General features: G+C 53.3%; 2 protein-coding genes and 2 long non-coding RNA genes across 6 annotated transcripts; all 4 read left to right on the forward strand.

Annotated features, from left to right (window-relative positions):
- Window positions 1–509: 509 nt before the first annotated feature.
- LOC136790554 (gallinacin-4-like) lies at window positions 510–3,650 on the forward strand. The gene is made up of 4 exons (XM_066995091.1): window positions 510–739; window positions 1,138–1,296; window positions 2,033–2,119; window positions 3,520–3,650. Exons 3-4 carry the CDS (start codon window positions 2,062–2,064, stop codon window positions 3,648–3,650), a joined length of 189 nt encoding a protein of 62 aa, XP_066851192.1. The 5' UTR covers window positions 510–739; window positions 1,138–1,296; window positions 2,033–2,061.
- A 1,806-nt stretch (window positions 3,651–5,456) lies between these two features.
- On the forward strand, window positions 5,457–7,260 carry LOC136790555 (gallinacin-5-like). Its single transcript, XM_066995094.1, has 4 exons — window positions 5,457–5,474; window positions 5,898–6,378; window positions 6,462–6,612; window positions 7,130–7,260. The coding sequence occupies exons 3-4, from the start codon at window positions 6,555–6,557 to the stop codon at window positions 7,258–7,260; spliced, it is 189 nt and encodes a 62-aa protein (XP_066851195.1). The 5' UTR covers window positions 5,457–5,474; window positions 5,898–6,378; window positions 6,462–6,554.
- Window positions 7,261–8,909: 1,649 nt separating this feature from the next.
- On the forward strand, window positions 8,910–9,937 carry LOC136790556 (uncharacterized). The gene is made up of 3 exons (XR_010830695.1): window positions 8,910–9,032; window positions 9,205–9,292; window positions 9,882–9,937. It is a non-coding gene; the product is annotated as an uncharacterized lncRNA (long non-coding RNA).
- A 3,276-nt stretch (window positions 9,938–13,213) lies between these two features.
- On the forward strand, window positions 13,214–17,766 carry LOC136790557 (uncharacterized). Of its 3 annotated transcripts, none has more exons than XR_010830697.1 (4): window positions 13,214–13,235; window positions 16,321–16,408; window positions 16,979–17,087; window positions 17,612–17,766. It is a non-coding gene; the product is annotated as an uncharacterized lncRNA (long non-coding RNA). The 3 variants fall into 3 exon arrangements; XR_010830696.1 differs by lacking the exon at window positions 13,214–13,235 and adding an exon at window positions 15,430–16,151; XR_010830698.1 differs by lacking the exon at window positions 13,214–13,235 and adding an exon at window positions 16,136–16,151 and having other exon boundaries at window positions 16,289–16,408.
- Window positions 17,767–21,590: the final 3,824 nt, after the last annotated feature.

Genomic DNA, 21,590 nt, shown 5'->3' on the forward strand with positions numbered 1-21,590 from the left:
ATTAACAACAGCTCATTAATCCTGTTTCTGGATTTTCACAGAAGTGCTAACTTCCCATTTAACACAGCTATTTTTAACCTAATTCCGGCTGATTATTATTTTTCTTTCTGCGGTGACCTATTTTTTACCTTTGTAAAGAATTCATAGGGAAGCACTGAAAATAAATGGAGTCCATGGTTCCTCATTAATGAGTTGTGGGTATTTAGGGAGAAATTCTTGCCGGGATTTATTTGGTAGATGAATTAACTGCCCAGATCATTGATAGCACTCCGATGCACATGACTGCCCCCATCAAAACCCAAAGCACAATGCTGCAGAAGGCAAAATTAATACTTAGAGCTGGAAATCTTCGCATATCCCTCAAACAGCTGGATGACAATATATTAAGAACTACTTTTTTTTTTTTTTTTTTGAAGCTACAAGAGCAAAGGCAAGCTTAGGCCCAACACCTTACCATTATTTAGCCATCGGCTCCTAACGTACCTACCATATAGCTCTGGCGGTGAATCAAAAAGGGCAGGACCTGGGCGTTGGAGCACAAACATTTTTACTGTGTAATCCTCAGAGCTCCCCGGGCACAAGTCTGGCTCTTGCATTCTTCCAGCGATTTCCAGATACGGTCTCAAAGCTGGCAGAGACCGGGGACCATTCCCAGCAGGAAATTAAATGCAGTCACTCCATGGCGGAGGCTGAGATTAGAAGTGCTCTGCGTTTTCACCTGGGGACAAATCTGATGCAGGTAAGCAAAGATATGATCATCAAGTAGAATATACTTCTGTGCTCATCGAGCAGTTAAATTGAGTAACGCTAAATGGCGTTGCTCACACTAACCACAAAGCCTACCTAAACAGCAGCTTTAAGATAGCTTCAGGATTATGATTTCCTTCCATGTCATGGGGATGTGAATGAAAGGCATGCCTTTGAAAGACATCTGGTCTGTGGCCACCTGAGTGGACACGTGCTGGTTAAATCCCACCAGATATTTGATCTGGAGGTGGCCCAACGTGGCTTGCAAGAAGCTCAGTGTATTTCTCAAGGCAATACTGCAATATTTTGAAAGCAATACCTCCGTTCCTCACAGGAGGACGCTAACGGAGAGGGTTTGTTGGACTGCCTTGATTCTCCCCAAAACTGCAGGGATCTTCTGATTGGCCCCTGGATGGTTGTGAACAGCAAGCATCCTTCACCAGCCTCCAGAAACCGCATAAAGCCAAGCTCTGCTACTTCATCTTAACGTGTCTGGGTGGCTGACACTGATCCACGGGACTGTTCCAACCTAGAGCCTCCTCTTACCTGGTAACAACCAAAATCTTCTCGTTATTCAGCCTCTCTTCTAACCTTCTATCCTTCTGAAAATTGGTAGAGATTTCACATCTTTCATGTGTTACATGCGTTACACTGTTATAACCTTACCTGTGCAGTAACTCTGGTCTATCAAGTGCTAGTTCAAGCAGTTCTAGAAATTTAAAGTATCGATAAGAAATAAGAGTTTTTGTTGGCTGCAGATAGAGATTTAAGAGGAAATTTTGCTGGAAATCAAGTAGCTCTTGAGTTGAATGAAAAGCAACAGCCTCTAAGCAAGAAAGTGGAGAATTTTAAACTAACCTTGAAGAAGCTTTCTCCACTTTTTTTTTAGAAAAGCTTGAGAACATGCTTTGTGTTGCTTTGTATAAATACATAAAAATTGTCTTAGTTTGCTTTCTGAATGAACAACTTTAACTTCTGTAAAGCAAATTGAACTTATTGCAATGCGTTGCAAAGAATCAAGTGACCTAGGATAAACACTGGTTAATTAATACAATAATTAAAAGGAGGATTTTAAATTGTATTTTTTTCTGCACAGAAGCTTCTTCCTGTGCCATGGTCCTGTGTATGCTCCAGGGAACACTTAAGGCCATGGACATTGTTATAGAGAAAGTGTGTTCTAGATGACTCTTGGTCTCGAAGAGCATTTTTGTATTTCTCTCCTCAGCCCACGATGCCTGTGGAGGGACAAACCGCTTATTAATGTCTTGGTGTCATTTCTCCCTAGTGACGGCACCTCCCAGCCCGCCTTCTGCCATGAAAATCCTTTGCTTGCTCTTGGCACTCCTCTTTGTGGCATTTCATGGAGCTGCAGGTATGGTGTAAATGATAAAAGCAGATACTGATGTCTCATAAAGGTCTCTGGTCCCCTTTGGGAAGCGGCCAAGCTGCCTCCTGCAAAGTAACTTCACTCATATCATCAAACCTCGCTGGCAGATCACAGCTGATGCATGAAATTAGCAGGCAACCGCTCTGACCAGCAGTTCAGTGCCTTTGCTACTCCTCCAAAAATCCAGTCTGAGTTGAAAGCACGATGGACAGCCCCCTAATTCCCCTTCAGTTCCTGCATTTCCCCCATTAAAGCTTGCCAACTCTTGGAGCACTTTCATCGTCTCTGGCTCACCCTACAACAAACCACCCCTAATCAAATATTCTTAAGCCACACAGAAAAAAAAAAAAAAGACATTGGGTCCCGTGTTTTCCAAATATGCTTGAGGACCTTGTACATGGGTTGGGGAGGCAAAAGATCACGAGTCAAGGTCAAAATGCTGCTGGTACCCTCTGCTTGGTGGGGAATCCTATGCAACCACAAGTGTTTTAGGAAGGATTAGGGCTTGTTGGGGGGACCCACAGGGTGCTGGAACCCCAAACTCACGTTACTGTCCAGCAAAAGGAGCTGTTTTTAAACAGCATCCTTGAAAATGGCAAAATTACAGTGCAGGGCACTGTGAGCACAAGTGTCAGTAAAGTTTTGGGGTTGATCAATGTGGGAATAGGATGGTAAATGTTCTCTGGGGTTTAAGGATGGGAAAAGACCAGGCAGGCCCAGGGAACATGCTGTATTAATTGGCAGTCTGCTCCCTGGGGCAATTTTTCACCCCTGACAACTAACACTGTCACTGATAAAACCCAGACATCCTTCTGGGAATAGTACAAACCATTCCCAAAAGCAGTCTGAATGGGGATATCGTGTTTTATGTGGGAAGAAAGTGTAGCCATGCGGACAAGAGCAATGCTGGGCTGCTTGGCCCAAGACTTAGAGGGCAATGCCCGGCATAGAAGCGGTCATTTTGCATGTGCTGATGGGTTTATCTGTACACAGTGGCCATCTGTACGGACCTCTAGACACCAGGACCTGCTGGGAGACCTGGGTGAAACCTACAGCGAGGACAATAGGCCAGATCTGTGGAAATCCAGGCACACAAAAATAAATCCTCGTCATTCTGCCCCAAGAAGTGGCAGCTTCCCAGCTGAGCTGGTGCAGCTCTCCTGGATTGCAACCAAGTCCTAAGCAATGTTTTCTATCCCGTCTCTGCTGTCTGTTCCTGAAATCTGAGTTTCTAAGGGAGTCCTGGGCTTGGGGATACAATTCTTGTATTTGAAGAAGGAATTAGAGCATGTGTTTGCTTGTACTACCCATAGCCCTCCTCTGGACATTGCATTAGGACTGTAATGGCTCTGGGTACTTTTTTTTTTTTTTTTTGTATGGTACAGGCTTTTCCCGTCCTCCAAAGAGTCTTATGCGATGTGGCTATCGTGGGACCTTCTGCACCCCTGGGAAATGCCCTCGTGGGAATGGTTATCTGGGGCTGTGCCGTGCTGGGCATTCTTGCTGTAGATGGTAAGTTTAAGATTGGGCTGGGGCAAAGCTGACTTTCCGAATTTTCATTTAACTTCTGTATGGTGGGATTTTCCCCATCAATTGAAGCCTGAAAACCTTGAAATGTTCTTTCCTTTGTGTAGGTTGTAGTGTGACCAGTTGCCCAGGATCTCCAGGGATCTGGGAATGATCTCTTCTTGCATCGCTGGATTCAGGGAACCGTTGTACTGGTTATTCTTTCAATAAAGATTGGTCATTCTTTCAATAAAAGCAGTATCCAGGGAGATTGTATGGCTGTGAGGTGTGTTGTCATCATTTGTTTCTTTAGAAATATTACTCATCTTTAGAAATTTGAACAAGAAATCTGAAAACAGGTTACACCTACCAGGAATGTTTGCCAAAATAATTTTTCCTCCTGCTGGGATCAAAGCTGGAGTCAGCCATCACTTCCGCAGGGAGTATGAGGAGTCACTTCTCCAGTGTGATTCTTCCGAGCACCTCTGTTCTGAAAATCTGGGGTTCCCCCTCCTAGCCCACAGCTTTCAGAGCCGAGAACAGCAGTTGTTACGGGAACTGAGGAGGAGACATAAGAACAAGAGGAGGCAGGTAACCTCATTTTAAGATTCAAAGCCTGGTTTTACCCTTGGTTGTTTTGGGCTATATAAATTTGGAGTCAATCTGCAAAATTCATGTCAGGTGCAGTAGCAAGTCAGGTGAGCAGAATTAAACCCACAGCATTTCTTTACAATTAAACAACCCGTATGAAAGGCCAATACCCCTGCTATTCAACCGCTCCTCTTGCAAGAGGTTTCTCCTGCCCCACCCTGAACCCTAACAGAAAACTCAGAAGGTGCAGGTTGCTCTGTGAGCACTTCTTCCTCCACAGTTGACCTGCCATGGTCAACAGCATCCTTGTGCAGATAAATTGGCCTTGAGCCCAGCACTCAGAGGCTACAGCCCGTGAATAACTTTCTGTTTGGAGCCCAGCTGGCCCGGCAGAGCACATGCATGTAGAGCCACGCTCAGCCTCCAAAGCAAAGCAACCTCAGTTAAACGCCTGTTCGCAACCAACAGGTTCCGGCTGTCTCCTGAGTCCTGCCCAGGTGAGCCATGGGTTGAGCCCAGGCAAATGAGCACTGTGCCAGAATAACCCTAACCCCAGCTCCCCCACAGCTCAGGGATGCCCAGCACTGATGGTTGGCTTTTAAGGGAAGCAACTCGAGAGCCTACAAGGGACTGACTGTAAGCCCAGAGCCTGCCGTTTGTCGCAGAGCACCTGGCCCCCCTGCAGAACCAGATATTGCCGCAAGTGATTCAGTGCCACCAGTGAAACCACAGCCTTGTGAAGGGCAGGAAACTGGGCCAACGGCCACCTCGCAGGGATTCCCCTGGATGGAGACCTCAGGAAGTTGCCGCGTGGAACCAAACCAGCAATTTGCAGTTTATGTCCTAAGAAGCTTTGCACAACCCACAGCAGCCGAGTGCTTCTTTCACAAACTGGAATGGCACAAGATGTTTTGCACAAAGACCGAGGGCTTTGTGGAGAAGGGTCGGCTTTCATGGCACAAAGGTTCGTGGCACAAAGGTGTACAGGGCAGGAGATCTGCTCGCCCCAGGGCCCCAGCAGCCCTCCCTGCACACAAAGTTCTCTTTATAGACCATGGGAGAGACGCAGGATTTTTTCAGGTGGGATTTGTCAGGATGATTTGGGACATCACCACGAGGAGGACATGATCTGTGAGGGGCAGGAGGTGAGGAGCTCAGCCCAACAGCTTCATCACTGCAAAAATCTGCCCGTGGCCAGGAGAGTCCTGCCCATGGCAGCTCCTTAAAGAGCTTCATTAAGATGGTAATTAGCTACATCCCTGTGTTGTTCCTCTTCAACAAACGTCCTAGTTCAGTTTTGGGATGGGGGAGAGGAGAGAAAGGGCCCTGCTCCTGAGCAGCATGGCTGTGTCCCCCTGGAGGCACAGCTCCAAATGCCTGGTGCAGCTTCCCTCAGCGGGGAGAGAAACTCAGGCAGGAAAGAGCAAAGAAATATGATGAGGGGTTGGGATGCAAGGTATACGGATGTAACCACTCGGAACATACATTATGTATGAGTACATTTTTATGCATATATATATATTTATACACACGCACACATATATACACGATTGATGAATCTGAAACGGGGTTATAAAAGTACACCACCGATCTGCTGAGAACCAGCAAGAGATTATGTACAGCAATCTCTTACGTGGCAGAGTCATAATTGAAGCTTGTCTTTCAGAGCACTGCCAGCTGAGCGGAGATGTCATCCCGCGTGGCGTCTTCCCAGCAATTTTCAAGCGAAGCATGGAGAGAGCACGCTTCACTTGAGGAGAGGAATACAGAGCTCCTTTGTGTTGCGAAAGCACATTGCTTGCCAAGGCCTAACAAACAGGGACGCAGTGTGTGTGTCCCAAGACGTGTCCAGCAAACCACAGCAGAAAACGCCTCTTTCGCAAGGTGGGATGACACAAGACCCGGGGCTGAAGGCCTGGGAATCCTTCTCAGAGCTGTCAGAGGAGGAAGGCGATTCCTTGTCCTCTCTGACAGGGGGAGAAGAGGAAAAAAATGCTTCTTGGCCAGGCATCCTGAGGTGTCAGCGGTCCCAAGGGACGCTGCCTGCGTGGCAGAAGCTTTGCAGGAGAGGCTGAGGAAGCCGCTGGCCTTTGCCACGTGGTGGGAGCAGCTGGGATCAAAGTGCTGCTGCCGCTGGAAGCAGAGAGGTGAGGAGGCTCCTCCAGCCAGCACCCAGCAGCATCTCCTCCCGGATGGGCTGCCCGTGATCCTCAGTCCTGTCCCTTTGCAGGTGCTGCGTGACCCACGGGCGGGGGCTCTCCTCTTCCTCTCTGCCCTGCTTCCTCTTCTCCCAGGGCTGTGACCCTCTGGGCATCTCCCGGCCATGCGGATCCTGCCTCTCCTCCTTGCTGTCCTCCTCCTGATGCTCCAGGCAGCAGCAGGTAAGATATGCATGAAAAGGGGCGTGGAGGATTTGTCCTTTGTAAATATTTTGTGGGGGGAAATGGAGAATTTGATGATCACAAATCATGTGTCTTCCGTTACTGCGGAACCCCGCCGGGGTCCCTCACACCCCAGATCTTTAAGGAAAGGCTCCTGTTGCAGGTCCCGAAGCAGGGACCTTGCAACAAAGCTCTCACGCTCCTGGGATGAGGCTTCACCACCTTCTCCATACCCCCAGGGCACAGCAGCACTCCTGGAGAGGAGAAGAAAGGAAGCAGGTCCTGCTTCTCCCCGTGATGTCCTCCCTTGTGCCAGGAGGGAGCCAGCTCACATGTTGGAGACCCTCTCCCAGAGGCTGCTGTGGGATGGTGGCGAGCGTCTCCCATCCACGTGCCAGGAACATCGCCCTGTTTCCATCTGCCTGGGACTTCAGGGCAGGGGACAGTTGTGGTGGGCAAACGTTGGACATGCAGGGGGCAGGACTGTGCTGAGATGCTCTCTTCCTGCTCCCTGTAGGGCTGTCCCTTCCTCGAGGATCGCCCCAGGACTGTGAGCGCCGCGGGGGCTTCTGCTCCCAGAGGTCGTGTCCTCCAGGGATCGGTCGCATTGGCATCTGCTCCAAGGAGGTCTTCTGCTGTCGGAGGTGAGGTCAGGGCTGCCTGGTGGAGGCTGCTTGCTGGGGTTAGAGGTGATGATGTTGGAGAAAGGGGGGAATACACAGCCCAAGGGCATGGGGATGTCCCTGGGTCTCAGCCTGGGAGATGCTGCTGGGGCTGCAGAGACCTGGTGTCCTCCAGAACTTCCCACCAGCACAGCCTGGCCACCACCCACGGAGAGTGTGGGGGCCCTTCCCATGCTGCCACCAGCCCCAGAATCACTGTTCAGAAACAACCCCCAAGGGAGATGGGCATTTCCCCTGAGAAATCCCCACAGAGCTGGGATGGACACTGCCAGACTTTTCCTCCTGCAGGCGATGGTATCCCTGACGGCCTCGGGTTCCTCACGCTCATCTCCACGCGGCACATCAAAGCCACCATGTACCTTCGCAGTGCACCGGAGGCACTGGTGACCCTTGACAGCCAAACCATGGCCCCACGAGCACTTCTCTGTCCCCAATAAAAGGTGATAGTCTGTATTCCCACTGCTGAGGAGTCTGTGTGTCCTGGGGAATGGTGTGCTGGTGTGTGTCTCTTTTCTTCATCTCCTTCCTCCCTGGGGGCACAACACCACTGAGTCAGAGCTGGTCACCCCCAGGGCATCTGAAGCCCCAGAAAGAATGAGAGGAAAAGGATAGTGGAGGAGCTGTCCCTCTCCCTTGTGGCTGTTTTGCATTGTTCCTTTGAAGCTATTTCAAGGGACGTGCCACTCTGAGGGTTGAGGTGGCCTTGGTCCATCCCCAGCTGTGGAGCCTGTATTTGTGCCACCAAGGAGATGCTGTGGGGTGTGGGGGGAAATCATCCTGCCCCAGAGGAAATAAGGACGGGTGGCCAGGCCAGGGGGGTCACTCGGGAGCTTGGGGCCAGGCTGTGGGGCAGCACTGTGGGCAAGGCTTGGGGCAGACCAACAGCGTTCATCTCAAGGGAGACATGGGGGTGGCCACTGCACTGCCATGGGGCTGTCCCCATGGGAGCTGGTGGGGCAGAGGACATCCCTGTCCTGGGCCAGGGAGCAGGGCAGGGCAGGGAGGGGCTGGGGCCCAACCTCAAGACCCTTCGTCTCTTCAGGATGAATGTCCCAAAGCATTTCTACATCAGAGCACTGGGACAGCCCTCTTGGAACTCAGCTCCACAGGAGAGCTGTGGACTCACCCAGTTGGTGTTCCTCTGCTCACTACCTGTTAATCACAGCAGCCATCAGAAAGACAGCGTCCTATTTGTCACATCTTGGCCTGCCAAACACAAAACTGTACCTGTAACGTTAACGGTAGAGAAAAGAAAAATATTATACGTGATCCTGCATGTCATGCACAAGTTGATTACTAAGTAAACTGAGAGGAGAGGGAGAGACAAATATTTTATCCTTTTAAGGGACTGTTTGCTGCTGGGATCTCCCCTAGCCCATCTGCTTTGCCCTTGGCGGGCGGTTCATGCCCAGGCACCGCAGGCTGCGTGCCCGCTGTGCCCCCGGGTGTCACAAGCTGTGTTGCGTGAGGATAACGGTGACGATTGCAACAGCCCCAGCAGGCACCTCAGCAGCCAGGAGGGACGAGGAGCAACCCCACCATGCCCATGCCCATGGGTCTCTGACTGATTGGCCAAGGGCAGAGGCGGCAGCAGGAAGAAGCCCAGCTCCCACCCACCAGCAATGGCATAAAACCCTCACGTTTAGGGCAAAGCAGCACTCCCTGGCCGCAGGGGCACCTGGACACGAGGGATTCCTGTTGGGTCTCTTTGTGCCTGAGCACCAAGACCTTCATCAGGTAGGTGCACACCTCACAACTCTTCTGAAGAGAAAGGCTGAGGAAAAATCTTTTTCTTGTAGGCGCAGCTAGGCCCTATTTGGGTTCCCCAAAGCTGTGCCCAGGCTCCTGCAGCACCACCCGGGGTTCTCCCCCAGGTCCTCGTCACCACGGTTTGTCTTTTCTGCAGCAGCCCTGTGAAGACCAGCTCCGGGCATCAGCCATGAAGATCCTGTTCCTGCTCTTCCCCTTCTTCCTCCTCTTTCTCCAGGGCGCTGCAGGTGAGAGGGGAAGGAGGGAGATGGGCTGAGGTGTGGACAGCAGTGTCCTTCAGAGGGACCTTTTGGCCTGTGCAGGGATGGGAGAGAGCCCAAGGGGGATGTTGGCTTGGTGAAATGGCTGGCACACAAAGTGTTTTTGTTTTGACCTCCAGCACAGCGTCCCAAAGCCCCCTTCCCTCAAGCCACGATTCCTTTGAGGGCTGGGTAGGGACTTTCCATCAGAGCTCCCTCAGACTCACGGTGCAGCTGGGACTGGGCTGTGGGCTGTGATGAGTGCCCCACTTGACAGCTCTGCTGGTCCAGGCAGGGCTGGACACGCAGCTGGGCAGCCAGCACGCTTCTCCCTTGGTCTTCCCACTGGTCTTCCTCCCTCTCTGCTCTTGTGTGCACCTGTAGGGGTGTGAAAGAGCCCTTCTGGGTGAGACACCTTGCTTTGGAAGACCTACATACCCCAAGCGTGAAGATGATGTGCCCAGATGTTGGCCTCGAATGCATTGAGGGTGTCAGTGCACACACTCTGCAAGCACTCACAACTCACCCAAATCATCACCTCAACTGTTTTTGTGTCTATGATTTCCCATGGCTCCAGGAAGCTCCCATGCATGCAGACTAAGAGGGGGAATCTGTACCTTTGGGAGATGCCGCTTCCCTTCCAGACCCATTGGGAGATGTTCATCTCTAGTTCCCTGCTGCAGAAGGTAAGGTCTGGATTCCTGGCTGAGGAAAGGAATTCCTCCTTTATCCACTGAAATGGTTGTTACAGAACTCTTTCCAGTCAATGCCTGGTAAATACTCTGCTGCATTTATGCTCTGTGGGAGAGTCCCAGGAAGGGAGGGAAGAGTCCTCATAAATTTTGAACTACCTTTTTGGAGGTTGAAACAGTTCCAACTCTCAAGACCAATGTGTCACTGGTCCTATGACACTTTTAATGTCTTTGCAGAGGGCATATCCCTGCTGCACAACAGTCAAGGTTTTCCCTGGGAGAAGGGCCAAGGTCACAACCCTGTTCTCGATGACAATGCAAAGACTTGGAGGCAGGGCTACCACCCCTAAGCATAACATGTCAGTGCTGTCTGCAGAAAGGGCTGCTGTTTACCTCCATGGAGGCTGAGTCTTTTGCACCATGTATTTGGCTTTCATACCAGAGGAGGTGGGAGCAACTGGGAGCATGGGAGAAGGAAGTTGCAAGCTGGTGACATGCTTTCTGTTTCCTTCTTACAGCACATGGGTTTGATGCCCTGAATTCTGTGAGCAGGATGTCCCCCTCGCTTCTCGCTCCTGGAAACAGCTCCTGACACCCTCTCCCCTTCCCGCCCCTGCAGTCTCCCCGTGCAGTGCCCGTGGGAGTGGAAGCACTGCTCCTGCTGGGTGCGAGGGCACCCGTGTGCTGGAGACATCCTGCCCCAGGCCTGCTGCTGTTTGGCCAGAGGCTGCTTTTCCCCGCTCGAATAAAGGCGTGCAGTTTGGCATTGCAGCTGGTGGGAAGCGTGAGCGTGTCCTTGTGCCAGAGGGTGCCCAGGGGTGCTGTTCCCCACCAGCGCCGTGGGGACGCCGGGGCTGGCAGTCCCTGTGGGGCCAGGCTGTTTGCTGCGGGTGAGGAAGGCGCTGTGCAGGCGCTGCCTGCTGGGGAGGGCGCGCAGGAGCCCTGTGCTGGTGCTGCCGGGCACGGGCGTCTCTTGTCCCGGGCAGCCACAGGTGACAGCAGCGCTGGCTGCATGCAGAGGGCTGTGCCTTGCTGGGCATGGCCAGGGCTGCCCACCCAATCTGTTCTGATGTCCCCATGTTCCTCCTTGTCCTTCCCCAGCATGCTGGAGCCCTGCCCGCTACGGGCTGTGCTGGGAGCTTGGCTGTACTCTCCCAATGCTGTGAGTTAGAGCTCTTCTGACACTGTACAAATGAGAAAAAAAATGAAGAATATTGGTCATGATCATAGAGTCACAGAATCCCTGAATATCCTGAGTACAAAATGACCCACAAGGACCATCGAGTCCAAATCCTGGCTCCACAGAGCACCACCCAAAACCAATCCCTATGTCTGAGAGTGTTGTCCCAACACTTCTTGGACTCCAGCAGGCTTGGACACCAGCAGGATCCTGTCCAGGTGCCCAACCACCCCTGGGTGCAGAACCTTTCCCTCACACCCAGCCTGACCCTCCCCTGTCCCAGCTCCATGCCGTTCCCTCGGGTCCTGTCGCTGTCCCCAGAGAGCAGAGCTCAGCGCCTGCCCCTCCGCTCCCCTCGTGAGGGAGCTGCAGGCCGCCATGAGGCCTCCCCTCGGCCTGCTCTGCTCTGGGCTGAACAAACCCAGGCACCTCAGCCGCTCCTCACACGCCTTCCCCTCCAGACCCTCCACCACCTTCGTAGCCCTCCTTTGGACATTCCTCAGTAGATTGATGCCCTTCTGACACTGTGGCACCCAATACCACCCCCAGTGCTTGAGGTGAGGCAGCAGCAGGCAGAGCAGGGTGGGACAATCCTTTCCCTCGCCCAGCTGCAGTGCCAGGCCTCATGTACCCCAAGTTATTCGGAGCACAAGTCCTGTGAGGAGCGGCTGAGGGCACTGGGGGTGTTTAGTTTGGAGAAGAGGAGGCTCAGGGGAAGCCTTATTGCTCTCTGCAACTGCCTGACAGGAAGGTGTGGGGAGCTGGGGGTCAGCCCCTTCTCACAGGTAACCAGTGATAGGACTAGAGGGAATGGCCTCAAGTTGTGCCAGGGGAGGTTCAGGTTGGAAGTGAGGAGACATTTCTTCTCAGAAGGAGCAGCCAGGCGTTGGGACGGGTTGCCCAGGGAGGTGGTGGAGTCACCGTCCCTGGGATTGTTGAAGGAAAGTTTGGACGTGGTGCTTAGGGACATGGTTTAGGATGTGACACTGGTAGTCGGGGGATGGTTGGACCAGATGATCTTGGAGGGATTCTCCAACCTTAATGATCCTGTGATTTCTGGCCCTCCTGGCTGCCAGAGCACGCTGCTGCCTCAGATCCAACCTGCTGTCAGCCAAAACCCCCAGCTCCATTTCCACAGGCTGCTCTCAAGCTTCTCCTCCCCCACGCTCTACATCTAGCTGGGGCTGCCCCGGCCCAGCTGCAGAATCCCAGCTTTGCTCTTGGTGAACTTCATGCCCTTGGTGACGGCCCAGCCCACTACTCTGTCAGGATCTCTCTATAAGGCCTCTCACCCCTTGGGGGAATCCACAGCTCCTCCCTGTTTAGGCTCATCTGCAAACATAGAATGCGTTTGAGTCCTGCATCCAAACCAGTTAAAAAAACACTGATGAGATCTGGCTCTAAAATGGAGCCCTGGGCATCCCAATGGGGACTGTCTGCCAGCTTAATGGAACCCCTTTTACTATAACCCCTTGACCCCGACCCCTCAGCCACTTGTTTGCCTATGGTCTTTTGTTCTTGCCTAGCTTGATGCGTGGCATTTTCTCCAGAAGGACACTGTGAATGCCAGTGTTAGAAGCTGTACTGATATCAATGATCCTGCACATTGCATGCTAGCTGACAATTTCAAAAAATTGCGAGGATGCCTGAGGGAAGCCTTCTTCTCCTTGCAGGGTGCCCGTGCTGCCATTGCCTGCCCCAGCCCATCTGCTTTGTCCATGGCGGGCGGTTCATGCCCAGGCACCGCAGGCTGCGTGCCAGCTGTGCCCCCGGGTGTCACAAGCTGTGTTGCGTGAGGATAACGGTGACGATTGCAACAGCCCCAGCAGGCACCTCAGCAGCCAGGAGGGACGAGGAGCAACCCCACCATGAACATGTCCATGGGTCTCTGACTGATTGGCCAAGGGCGGCAGCAGGAAGAAGCCCAGCTCCCACCCACCAGCAATGGCATAAAACCCTCACGTTTAGGGCAAAGCAGCACTCCCTGGCCGCAGGGGCACGTGGACACGAGGGATTCCTGTTGGGTCTCTTTGTGCCTGAGCACCAAGACCTTCATCAGGTAGGTGCACACCTCACAACTCTTCTGAAGAGAAAGGCTGGGAAACATCTTTTTCTTGTAGGCACAGCTAGCTCCGATTTGGGTTCCCCAAAGCTGTGCCCAGGCTCCTGCAGCACCACCTGGGGTTCTCCCCCAGGTCCTCGTCACCACGGTTTGTCTTTTCTGCAGCAGCCCTGTGAAGACCAGCTCCGGGCATCAGCCATGAAGATCCTGTTCCTGCTCTTCCCATTCTTCCTCCTCTTTCTCCAGGGCGCTGCAGGTGAGAGGGGAAGGAGGGAGATGGGCTGAGGTGTGGACAGCAGTGTCCTTCAGAGGGACCTTTTGGCCTGTGCAGGGATGGGAGAGAGCCCAAGGGGGATGTTGGCTTGGTGGAATGGCTGGCACACAAAGTGTTTTTGTTTTGACCCCCAGCACAATTTTCCAAAGCCACCTTGTCTCGAGCCTCTCCGTGTGACTTTTGAAAATCTCTCAGCAAGTTGACTCTAGAATCTCTCTGGGCAAGATGTGCAGTGCTCTGACCCATGTTGCAATTATCTTTACAATGGCTTCTCTGTGCATGTCTTTCTATTGCAACAGGAAATTCTGTCCTCTGCAGAATAAGAGGGGGAAATTGTCGTGTGCGGGGCTGCCAGTTCACTGAAAGACGTATTGGGAGATGTTCAGGTTTCATACCCTGTTGCAGCAGGTAAGGTCCTGGCTGAGGAAAGGGATTCCTCCTTTGTCCACTTAAATAATTGTTACAGAACTCTTCCTAGTCCACACCTAACCACCAGCATCTGAAGAATATGCTCCACAGGAGAGGCCTGGAAAGGAAGGGGATTGTGGGTTCGGACGTGTGGGTTCAGTTCTGTGTGGTGCTGAAGGACCCTAAGCTTAGCCAGTACCTCCCCATTCTGCTCAGCCCCACAAGGCTTGCCCAGCCTTTGCAGAGGACTATGCCATGCTGGCAAAGGGTTGTGGTTACCTTTTGGAGATGGTCAAGGACACGGTCCTGTTCTTGATGCTTCTGCAAAGACTTGGAGTCAGGGCTACCAGCACTAAGGAGGGCACAGTTCTAAGCCCTCAGCAGTAAGGCCATGAGTTCACCTCTGGGCATTTGACTCATGTCTCAAGACTCGTTTGTCCTTGGAGAGGAGGTGGGAGAGAGTTGGAGAGAGACAAAAGGGAGAAGTTTCAAGCAGGTGCCATGCTTGTCTGCTTTCTCTGTACAGGACATGGGGTTGATGCCCTGGATTCTGTGAGCAGGATGTCCCCCTCACTTCTCACTCCTGGAACCAGCTCCTGATGTCCTGTTCCACGGGCCTACAATTGTTTGGCCAGAGGCTGCTTTTCTCCACTCGAATAAAGGCGTGCAGTTTGGCATTACAGCTGATGGGAAGCGTGAGCGTGTCCTTGTGACAGAGGGTGCCCAGGGGTGCTGTTCCCCACTAGCGCCTTGGGGTCGTCGGGATGGCAGTTCTTGCGGGGCCAGGCTGTTTGCTGTGGGTGAGGAAGGCGCTGTGCAGGCGCTGACTGCTGAGGAGGGTGAGCGGGAGCCCTGTGCTGGTGCTGCTGGGCATGGGAGGCCATTGTCCCGGGGAGTCCTGGGTGCTAGCACAAAGGTACAAAGGGACCCACAAGGACCACTGAGTCCAAATCCTGGCTCCACAAAGCACCACCCAAAACCAATCCGTATGCCTGAGGGAATTGTCCCAACACTTCTTGGACTCCAGCAGGCTTGGAAACCAGCAAGATCCTATCCAGGTGCCCAACCACCCCTGGGTGCAGAACCTTTCCCTCACACCCAGCCTGACCCTCCCCTGTCCCAGCTCCATGCCGTTCCCTCGGGTCCTGTCGCTGTCCCCAGAGAGCAGAGCTCAGCGCCTGCCCCTCCGCTCCCCTCGTGAGGGAGCTGCAGGCCGCCATGAGGCCTCCCCTCGGCCTGCTCTGCTCTGGGCTGAACAAACCCAGGCACCTCAGCTGCTCCTCACACACCTTCCCCTCCAGACCCTTCACCATCTTTGTAGCCCTCCTTGGACACTCTCTGGTAGTTTTATGCCCTTCTGACACTGTGGTGCCCAAAACCACCCACAGTGCTCGAGGTGAGGCGGCAGCAGGCAGAGCAGAGTGGAACAATCCCTTCTCTTGACCAGCTGCAGTGCTGGGCCTGATGCCCCCCAGACTGGAGCAGACGTCCTGTGAGGAGCGGCTGAGGGCACTGGGGGTGTTTAGTTTGGAGAAGATGAGGCACAGGGGAGACCTTATTGCTCTCTGCAACTCCCTGAAAGGAAGGTGTAGGGAGCTGGGGGTCGGCCTCTTGTCACAGGTAACCAGTGATAGGACCAGAGGGAATGGCCTCACATTGTGCCAGGGAAGGTTTAGGTTAGAAAGTAGGAGACATTTCTTCTCAGAAAGAGCAGTCAGGCATTGGGACGGGTTGCCCAGGGAGGTGGTGGAGTCACCGTCACTGGTGACAACCAGTACTGGAAGCTGTACTGAAATCAATGATCTTGCCCATCGCATGCTAGTTGTCCATTTCAAAAAATATGAGAGGACACCTGAGGGAAGCCTTCTTCTCCACCCAAGGTGCCTGTGCTGCCATTGCCCTCCAGGCACCGCAGGCTGCGTGCCAGCTGTGCCCCCGGGTGTCACAAGCTGTGTTGCGTGAGGATAACGGTGACGATTGCAACAGCCCCAGCAGGCACCTCAGCAGCCAGGAGGGACGAGGAGCAACCCCACCATGCCCATGCCCATGGGTCTCTGACTGATTGGCCAAGGGCAGAGGCGGCAGCAGGAAGAAGCCCAGCTCCCACCCACCAGCAATGGCATAAAACCCTCACGTTTAGGGCAAAGCAGCACTCCCTGGCCACAGGGGCACCTGGACACGAGGGATATCTGTTGGGTCTCTTTGTGCCTGAGCACCAAGACCTTCATCAGGTAGGTGCACACCTCACAACTCTTCTGAAGAGAAAGGCTGAGGAAAAATCTTTTTCCTGTATGTGCAGGCAGCCCCTGTCTGAGTTCCTGAAAGCTGTGCCCAGGCTCCTGCAGCACCACCTGGGGTTCTCCCCCAGGTCCTTATCACCTTGGTTTGTCTTCACTGCAGCTGTGTGAAGACCTGTTCCAGGCATCAGCCATGAAGATCCTGTTCCTGCTCTTCTCCTTCTTCCTCCTCTTTCTCCAGGGCACTGCAGGTGAGAGGGGAAGGAGGGAGATGGGCTGAGGTTTGGACCTGTGGTAGTGTGGTCCTCCATGTCCAGGGAAGCAATGCCAGTTGTTGGAGTGATTCAAAGGTTAGGAGGGACTGTTGATAAGAAGCCTTCTGAGTGGTCTTTGCAAGAGGACATGGAATTGGGGTGTAGAAAGAGTTGAGAACAAAAGGCCTGGCTTCCTGTGGGGTCAGGAAGAGGTTTGGCTGCAGGTTGCAAGCCTGTGTCCAGCTGCTCCTCTGCTCTTGCCTCTGAAAAAGCTCCCGTCAGCAAGGCTGAGGTTAGCACAGCAGCGTCTTTCAGAGGGATCTTTTGGCCTTTGGGAGAGAGCCCAAGGGGGATGTTGGGTTGGTGGCTGGCACTAAGACTGGTTTCGTTTTGACCCTCAGCACTGCGTCCCAAAGCCTCTTTGTCTCGAGCCTCTCCGTGTGACTTTTGATGATCTCTAAGTAGGCTGTCTCCAGAACCTCTCTTGACAAGCGGTCCCAGTGCTCTGACCCATGCTGCAATTATCTTTACAATGGCTTCTCTGTGCATGACTTTCTCTTGCAACAGGAAATTTTATCCAATGCAGAATTGGAGGGGGAATTTGTCGTTTTGGGGGCTGCCAGTTCGCTGAAACACAGATTGGGAAATGTTTCGGTTTCGTACCCTGTTGCAGCAGGTAAGGTCCTGGCTGCAGAAAGGGATTCCTCCTTTGTCCTTTGAAATGATTGTTACAGTACTCTTCCTATTCCACACCTAACCATCAGCATCAGAATGCGCTCCGCAGGAGAGGCCTGGAAAGGAAGGGGATTGTGGGCTTGGATGTGCGGATTCAGCCCTGTATGGTGCTGAAGGACCCTAAGCTTAGCCAGCACCTCCCCATTCTGCTCAGCCCCACAAGGCTTGCCCAGCCTTTGCGGAGGACTCTCCCATGCTGGCAAAGGGTTGTGGTTACCTTTTGGAGATGGTCAAGGACACGGTCCTGTTCTTGACGCTTCTGCAAAGACTTGGAGTCAGGGCTACCAGCACTAAGGAGGGCACAGTTCTAAGCCCTCAGCAGTAAGGCCATGAGTTCACCTCTGGGCATTTGACTCTTATGTCTTAAGATTCGTTAGTCCTTGGAGAGGAGGTGGGAGAGAGTGGGAGAGAGACAAAAGGGAGAAGTTTCAAGGAGGTGATAAGTTTTCTGCTTTCTCTGTACAGGATATGGGGCTGATGCCCTGGATTCTGTGAGCAGGATGTCCCCCTCGCTTCTCGCTCCTGGAAACAGCTCCTGATGTCCTGTTCCACGGGCCTACTTTTTTTTGGCAGAGGCTGCTTTTTCCCACTCGAATAAAGGCGTGCAGATTGGCATTGCAGCTGGTGGGAAGCGTGAGCATGTCCTTGTGCCAGAGGGTGCCCAGGGGTGCTGTTCCCCACCAGCACCGTGGGGACGCCGGGGCTGGCAGTCCCTGTGGGGCCAGGCTGTTTGCTGCGGGTGAGGAAGGTGCTGTGCAGGCGCTGCCTGCTGAGGAGGGCGAGCGGGAGCCCTGTGCTCGTGCTGCCAGGCACGGGCGGCCATTGTCCCGGGGAGTCCCGGGTGCCAGCACAAAGGTACAAGGGACCCACAAGGACCACTGAGTCCAAATCCTGGCTCCACAAAGCACCACTGAAAACCAATCCCTATGTCTGAGAGAATTGTCCCAACACTTCTTGGACTCCAGCAGGCTTAGAAACCAGCAAGATCCTATCCAGGTGCCCAACCACCCCTGGGTGCAGAACCTTTCCCTCACACCCAGCCTGACCCTCCCCTGTCCCAGCTCCATGCCGTTCCCTCGGGTCCTGTCGCTGTCCCCAGAGAGCAGAGCTCAGCGCCTGCCCCTCCGCTCCCCTCGTGAGGGAGCTGCAGGCCGCCATGAGGCCTCCCTCGGCCTGCTCTGCTCTGGGCTGAACAAACCCAGGCACCTCAGCCTCTCCTCACACGCCTTCCCCTCCAGACCCTTCACCACCTTCATGGCCCTCCCTTGGACACTCTCTGGTAGAAACAATGCCAGTTGTTGGAGTGAATCAAGGTTTTGGAGGGACTGTTGAAAAGAAGCCTTCTGAGTGGTCTTTGCAAGAGGACATGGAATTGGGGTGTAGAAAAGGCTGAAGAAGAAAGGCCTGACTTCTTGTGGGGTCAGGAAGGGGTTTGGCTGCAGGCTGTAGCCTGTGTCCAGCTGATCCTCTGCTCTTGTCTCTGCAAGAGCACCCATCAGCAATGCTGAGGTTAGCACAGCAGTGTCCTTCAGAGGGATCTTTTGGCCTGTGCAGGGATGGCAGAGAGCCCAAGCGGGATGTTGACTTGGTAGTATGGCTGGCACACAAAGCGGTCCTATTTTGAGACCTGGTGTTTCAGCACAGTGTCCCAAAGCCCCCTTCTCCCGAGCCATGATCCATGTGAGGGCTGGGTAAGGGCTTTCCTTCGGAGTTCCCTCAAACTCACAGAGCAGCTTGGACAGGGCTGTGGGCTGTGATGAGTGCCCCACTTAACAGCTCTGCTGGTCCAGGCAGGGCTGGACACGCAGCTGGGCAGCCAGCACGCTTCTCCCTTGGTCTTCCCACTGGCCTTCCTCCCTCTCTGCTCTTGTGTGCACCTGTAGGGGTGTGAAAGAGCCCTTCTGGGTGAGACACCTTGCGTTGGAAGACCCACATATGGCAAGCATGAAGATGAGCCTACATGTTGGTCTGGAACGCATGGATAGTGTCTTTGCTTCTTCAAGCACTCACAACTCACCCAAATCATCACCTCAACTGTTTTTGTGTCTATGATTCTCCATAGCTCCAGGAAATGGCATAGAATGTGGACGATATGGGGGATTCTGTACCTTTGGGAGATGTCCCTTCCCTGCCACGGCTATTGGGAAATGTGCAGATTTCGTTCCCTGCTGCAGAAGGTAAGGTCTGTGAGAAATACCTCAATAATGTTCTCAGGGAGGGTCTTGTGTGAAGCTATTTTACTCGCGATTGCAATGGTGGGCATCCTGCAAGCAGGAACACCCAGCAAACGTATATCATAACCTTATATTCCCTATTACCCTGCATTTGATTCCTACTGCTTCCTCACTAGCTTAGTAGTACAGGTTCACAAACTATTTGATGCTTATTACTGTATCATATATGTACAATTTTATTTGACCAACCTTTAATTTCTCCTCTTCCTTTTCCTCCCTTCTTCTGTCGTGACTAGAGGCCCGCAATTTTCTGTTTTTAATGATTTTGCACTGTTGGCCTTGTTTTTCTTACCTATCCTCCTTATTCTGGGACAGTGAGACCTTCCCCTTATCTGCTTAACATACTCCCCACTGCTATGCTACTGTCGTGCCTGCACAATCACTTTTGAATATGCAAGGTTAATGGAATTTTCCACTGCAAAACCACGTTCTACTGCAAAAACACAGCTTTGTATCTCACAGGTCTAGCATCCTGGATGTGGAAAGGAATTCCTCCTTTATCCATTGAAATGGTCGTTACGGAACTCTTTCCAGTCAATGCCTGGTAAATACTCTGCTGTATTTATGCTTTGTGGGAGAGTCCCAGGAAACGAGGGAAGAGTCCTCGTGGATTCGGAAGTGCCCTTTTTGGGGCTGAAACAGCTCAAAATCCCAAGACAAACTTTACCATGCAGTCCCGTGATACCTTTGCAGCTTTGCAAAGGGCATATCCCTGCTGCACAACAGTCAAGGTTTTCCCTGGGAGAAGGGCCAAGGTCACAACCCTGTTCTCGATGACAATGCAAAGACTTGGAGGCAGGGCTACCACCCCTAAGCATAACATGTCAGTGCTGTCTGCAGAAAGGGCTGCTGTTTACCTCCATGGAGGCTGATTCTTTTGCACCATGTATTTGGCTTTCATACCAGAGGAGGTGGGAGCAACTGGGAGCATGGGAGAAGGAAGTTGCAAGCTGGTGACATGCTTTCTGCTTCCTTCTTACAGCACATGGGTTTGATGCCCTGAATTCTGTGAGCAGGATGTCCCCCTCGCTTCTCGCTCCTGGAAACAGCTCCTGACGTCCTCTCCCCTTCCCGCCCCTGCAGTCTCCCCGTGGAGTGCCCGTGGGAGTGGAAGCACTGCTCCTGCTGGGTGCGAGGGCACCCGTGTGCTGGAGACATCCTGCCCCAGGCCTGCTGCTGTTTGGCCAGAGGCTGCTTTTCCGCGCTCGAATAAAGGCGTGCAGTTTGGCATTGCAGCTGGTGGGAAGCGTGAGCGTGTCCTTGTGCCAGAGGGTGCCCAGGGGTGCTGTTCCCCACCAGCGCTGTGGGGGTGCCGGGGCTGGCAGTCCCTGTGGGGCCAGGCTGTTTGCTGCGGGTGAGGAAGGTGCTGTGTGTCCCGGGCAGCCACGGGAGCCAGCACAAAGGTACGAAGAGACCCACAAGGACCACTGAGTCCAAATCCTGGCTCTACAAAGCACCACCCAAAACCAATCCCTATGCCTGAGAGCGTTGTCCCAACACTTCTTGGGCTCCAGCAGGCTTGGAAACCAGCAAAATCCTGTCCAGGTGTCCGACCACCCCTGGGTGCAGAACCTTTCCCTCACACCCAGCCTGACCCTCCCCTGTCCCAGCTCCATGCCGTTCCCTCGGGTCCTGTCGCTGTCCCCAGAGAGCAGAGCTCAGCGCCTGCCCCTCCGCTCCCCTCGTGAGGGAGCTGCAGGCCGCCATGAGGCCTCCCCTCGGCCTGCTCTGCTCTGCGCTGAACAAACCCAGGCACCTCAGCCACTCCTCACACACCTTCCCCTCCAGACCCTCCACCACCTTCATGGCCCTCCCTTGGACACTCTCTGGTAGTTTTATGCCCTTCTGACACTGAGGTGCCCAAAACCACCCCCAGTGCTCGAGGTGAGACAGCAGCAGGCGGAGCAGAGCAGGACAATCCCTTCTCTTGACTGGCTGCAGTGCCAGGCCTCATGTCCCCCAAGCTATTTGGAGCACAAGTCCTGTGAGGAGCAGCTGAGGGCACTGGGGGTGTTTAGTCTAGAGCAGAGGAGGCTCAGGGGAGACCTTATTGTTCTCTGCAACTGCCTGAAAGGAAGGTGTGGGGAGCTGGGGGTCGGCCTCTTCTCACAGGTAACCAGTGATAGGACTAGAGGGAATGGCCTCAAGTTCTACCAAGGGAAGTTCAGGTTGTAAATGAGAAGACATTTCTGCTCAGAAAGAGCAGCCAG

This window comes from Anser cygnoides, chromosome 3, assembly GCF_040182565.1.
Source record: "Anser cygnoides isolate HZ-2024a breed goose chromosome 3, Taihu_goose_T2T_genome, whole genome shotgun sequence".
NCBI classification, from domain to species: Eukaryota; Metazoa; Chordata; class Aves; order Anseriformes; family Anatidae; genus Anser; species Anser cygnoides.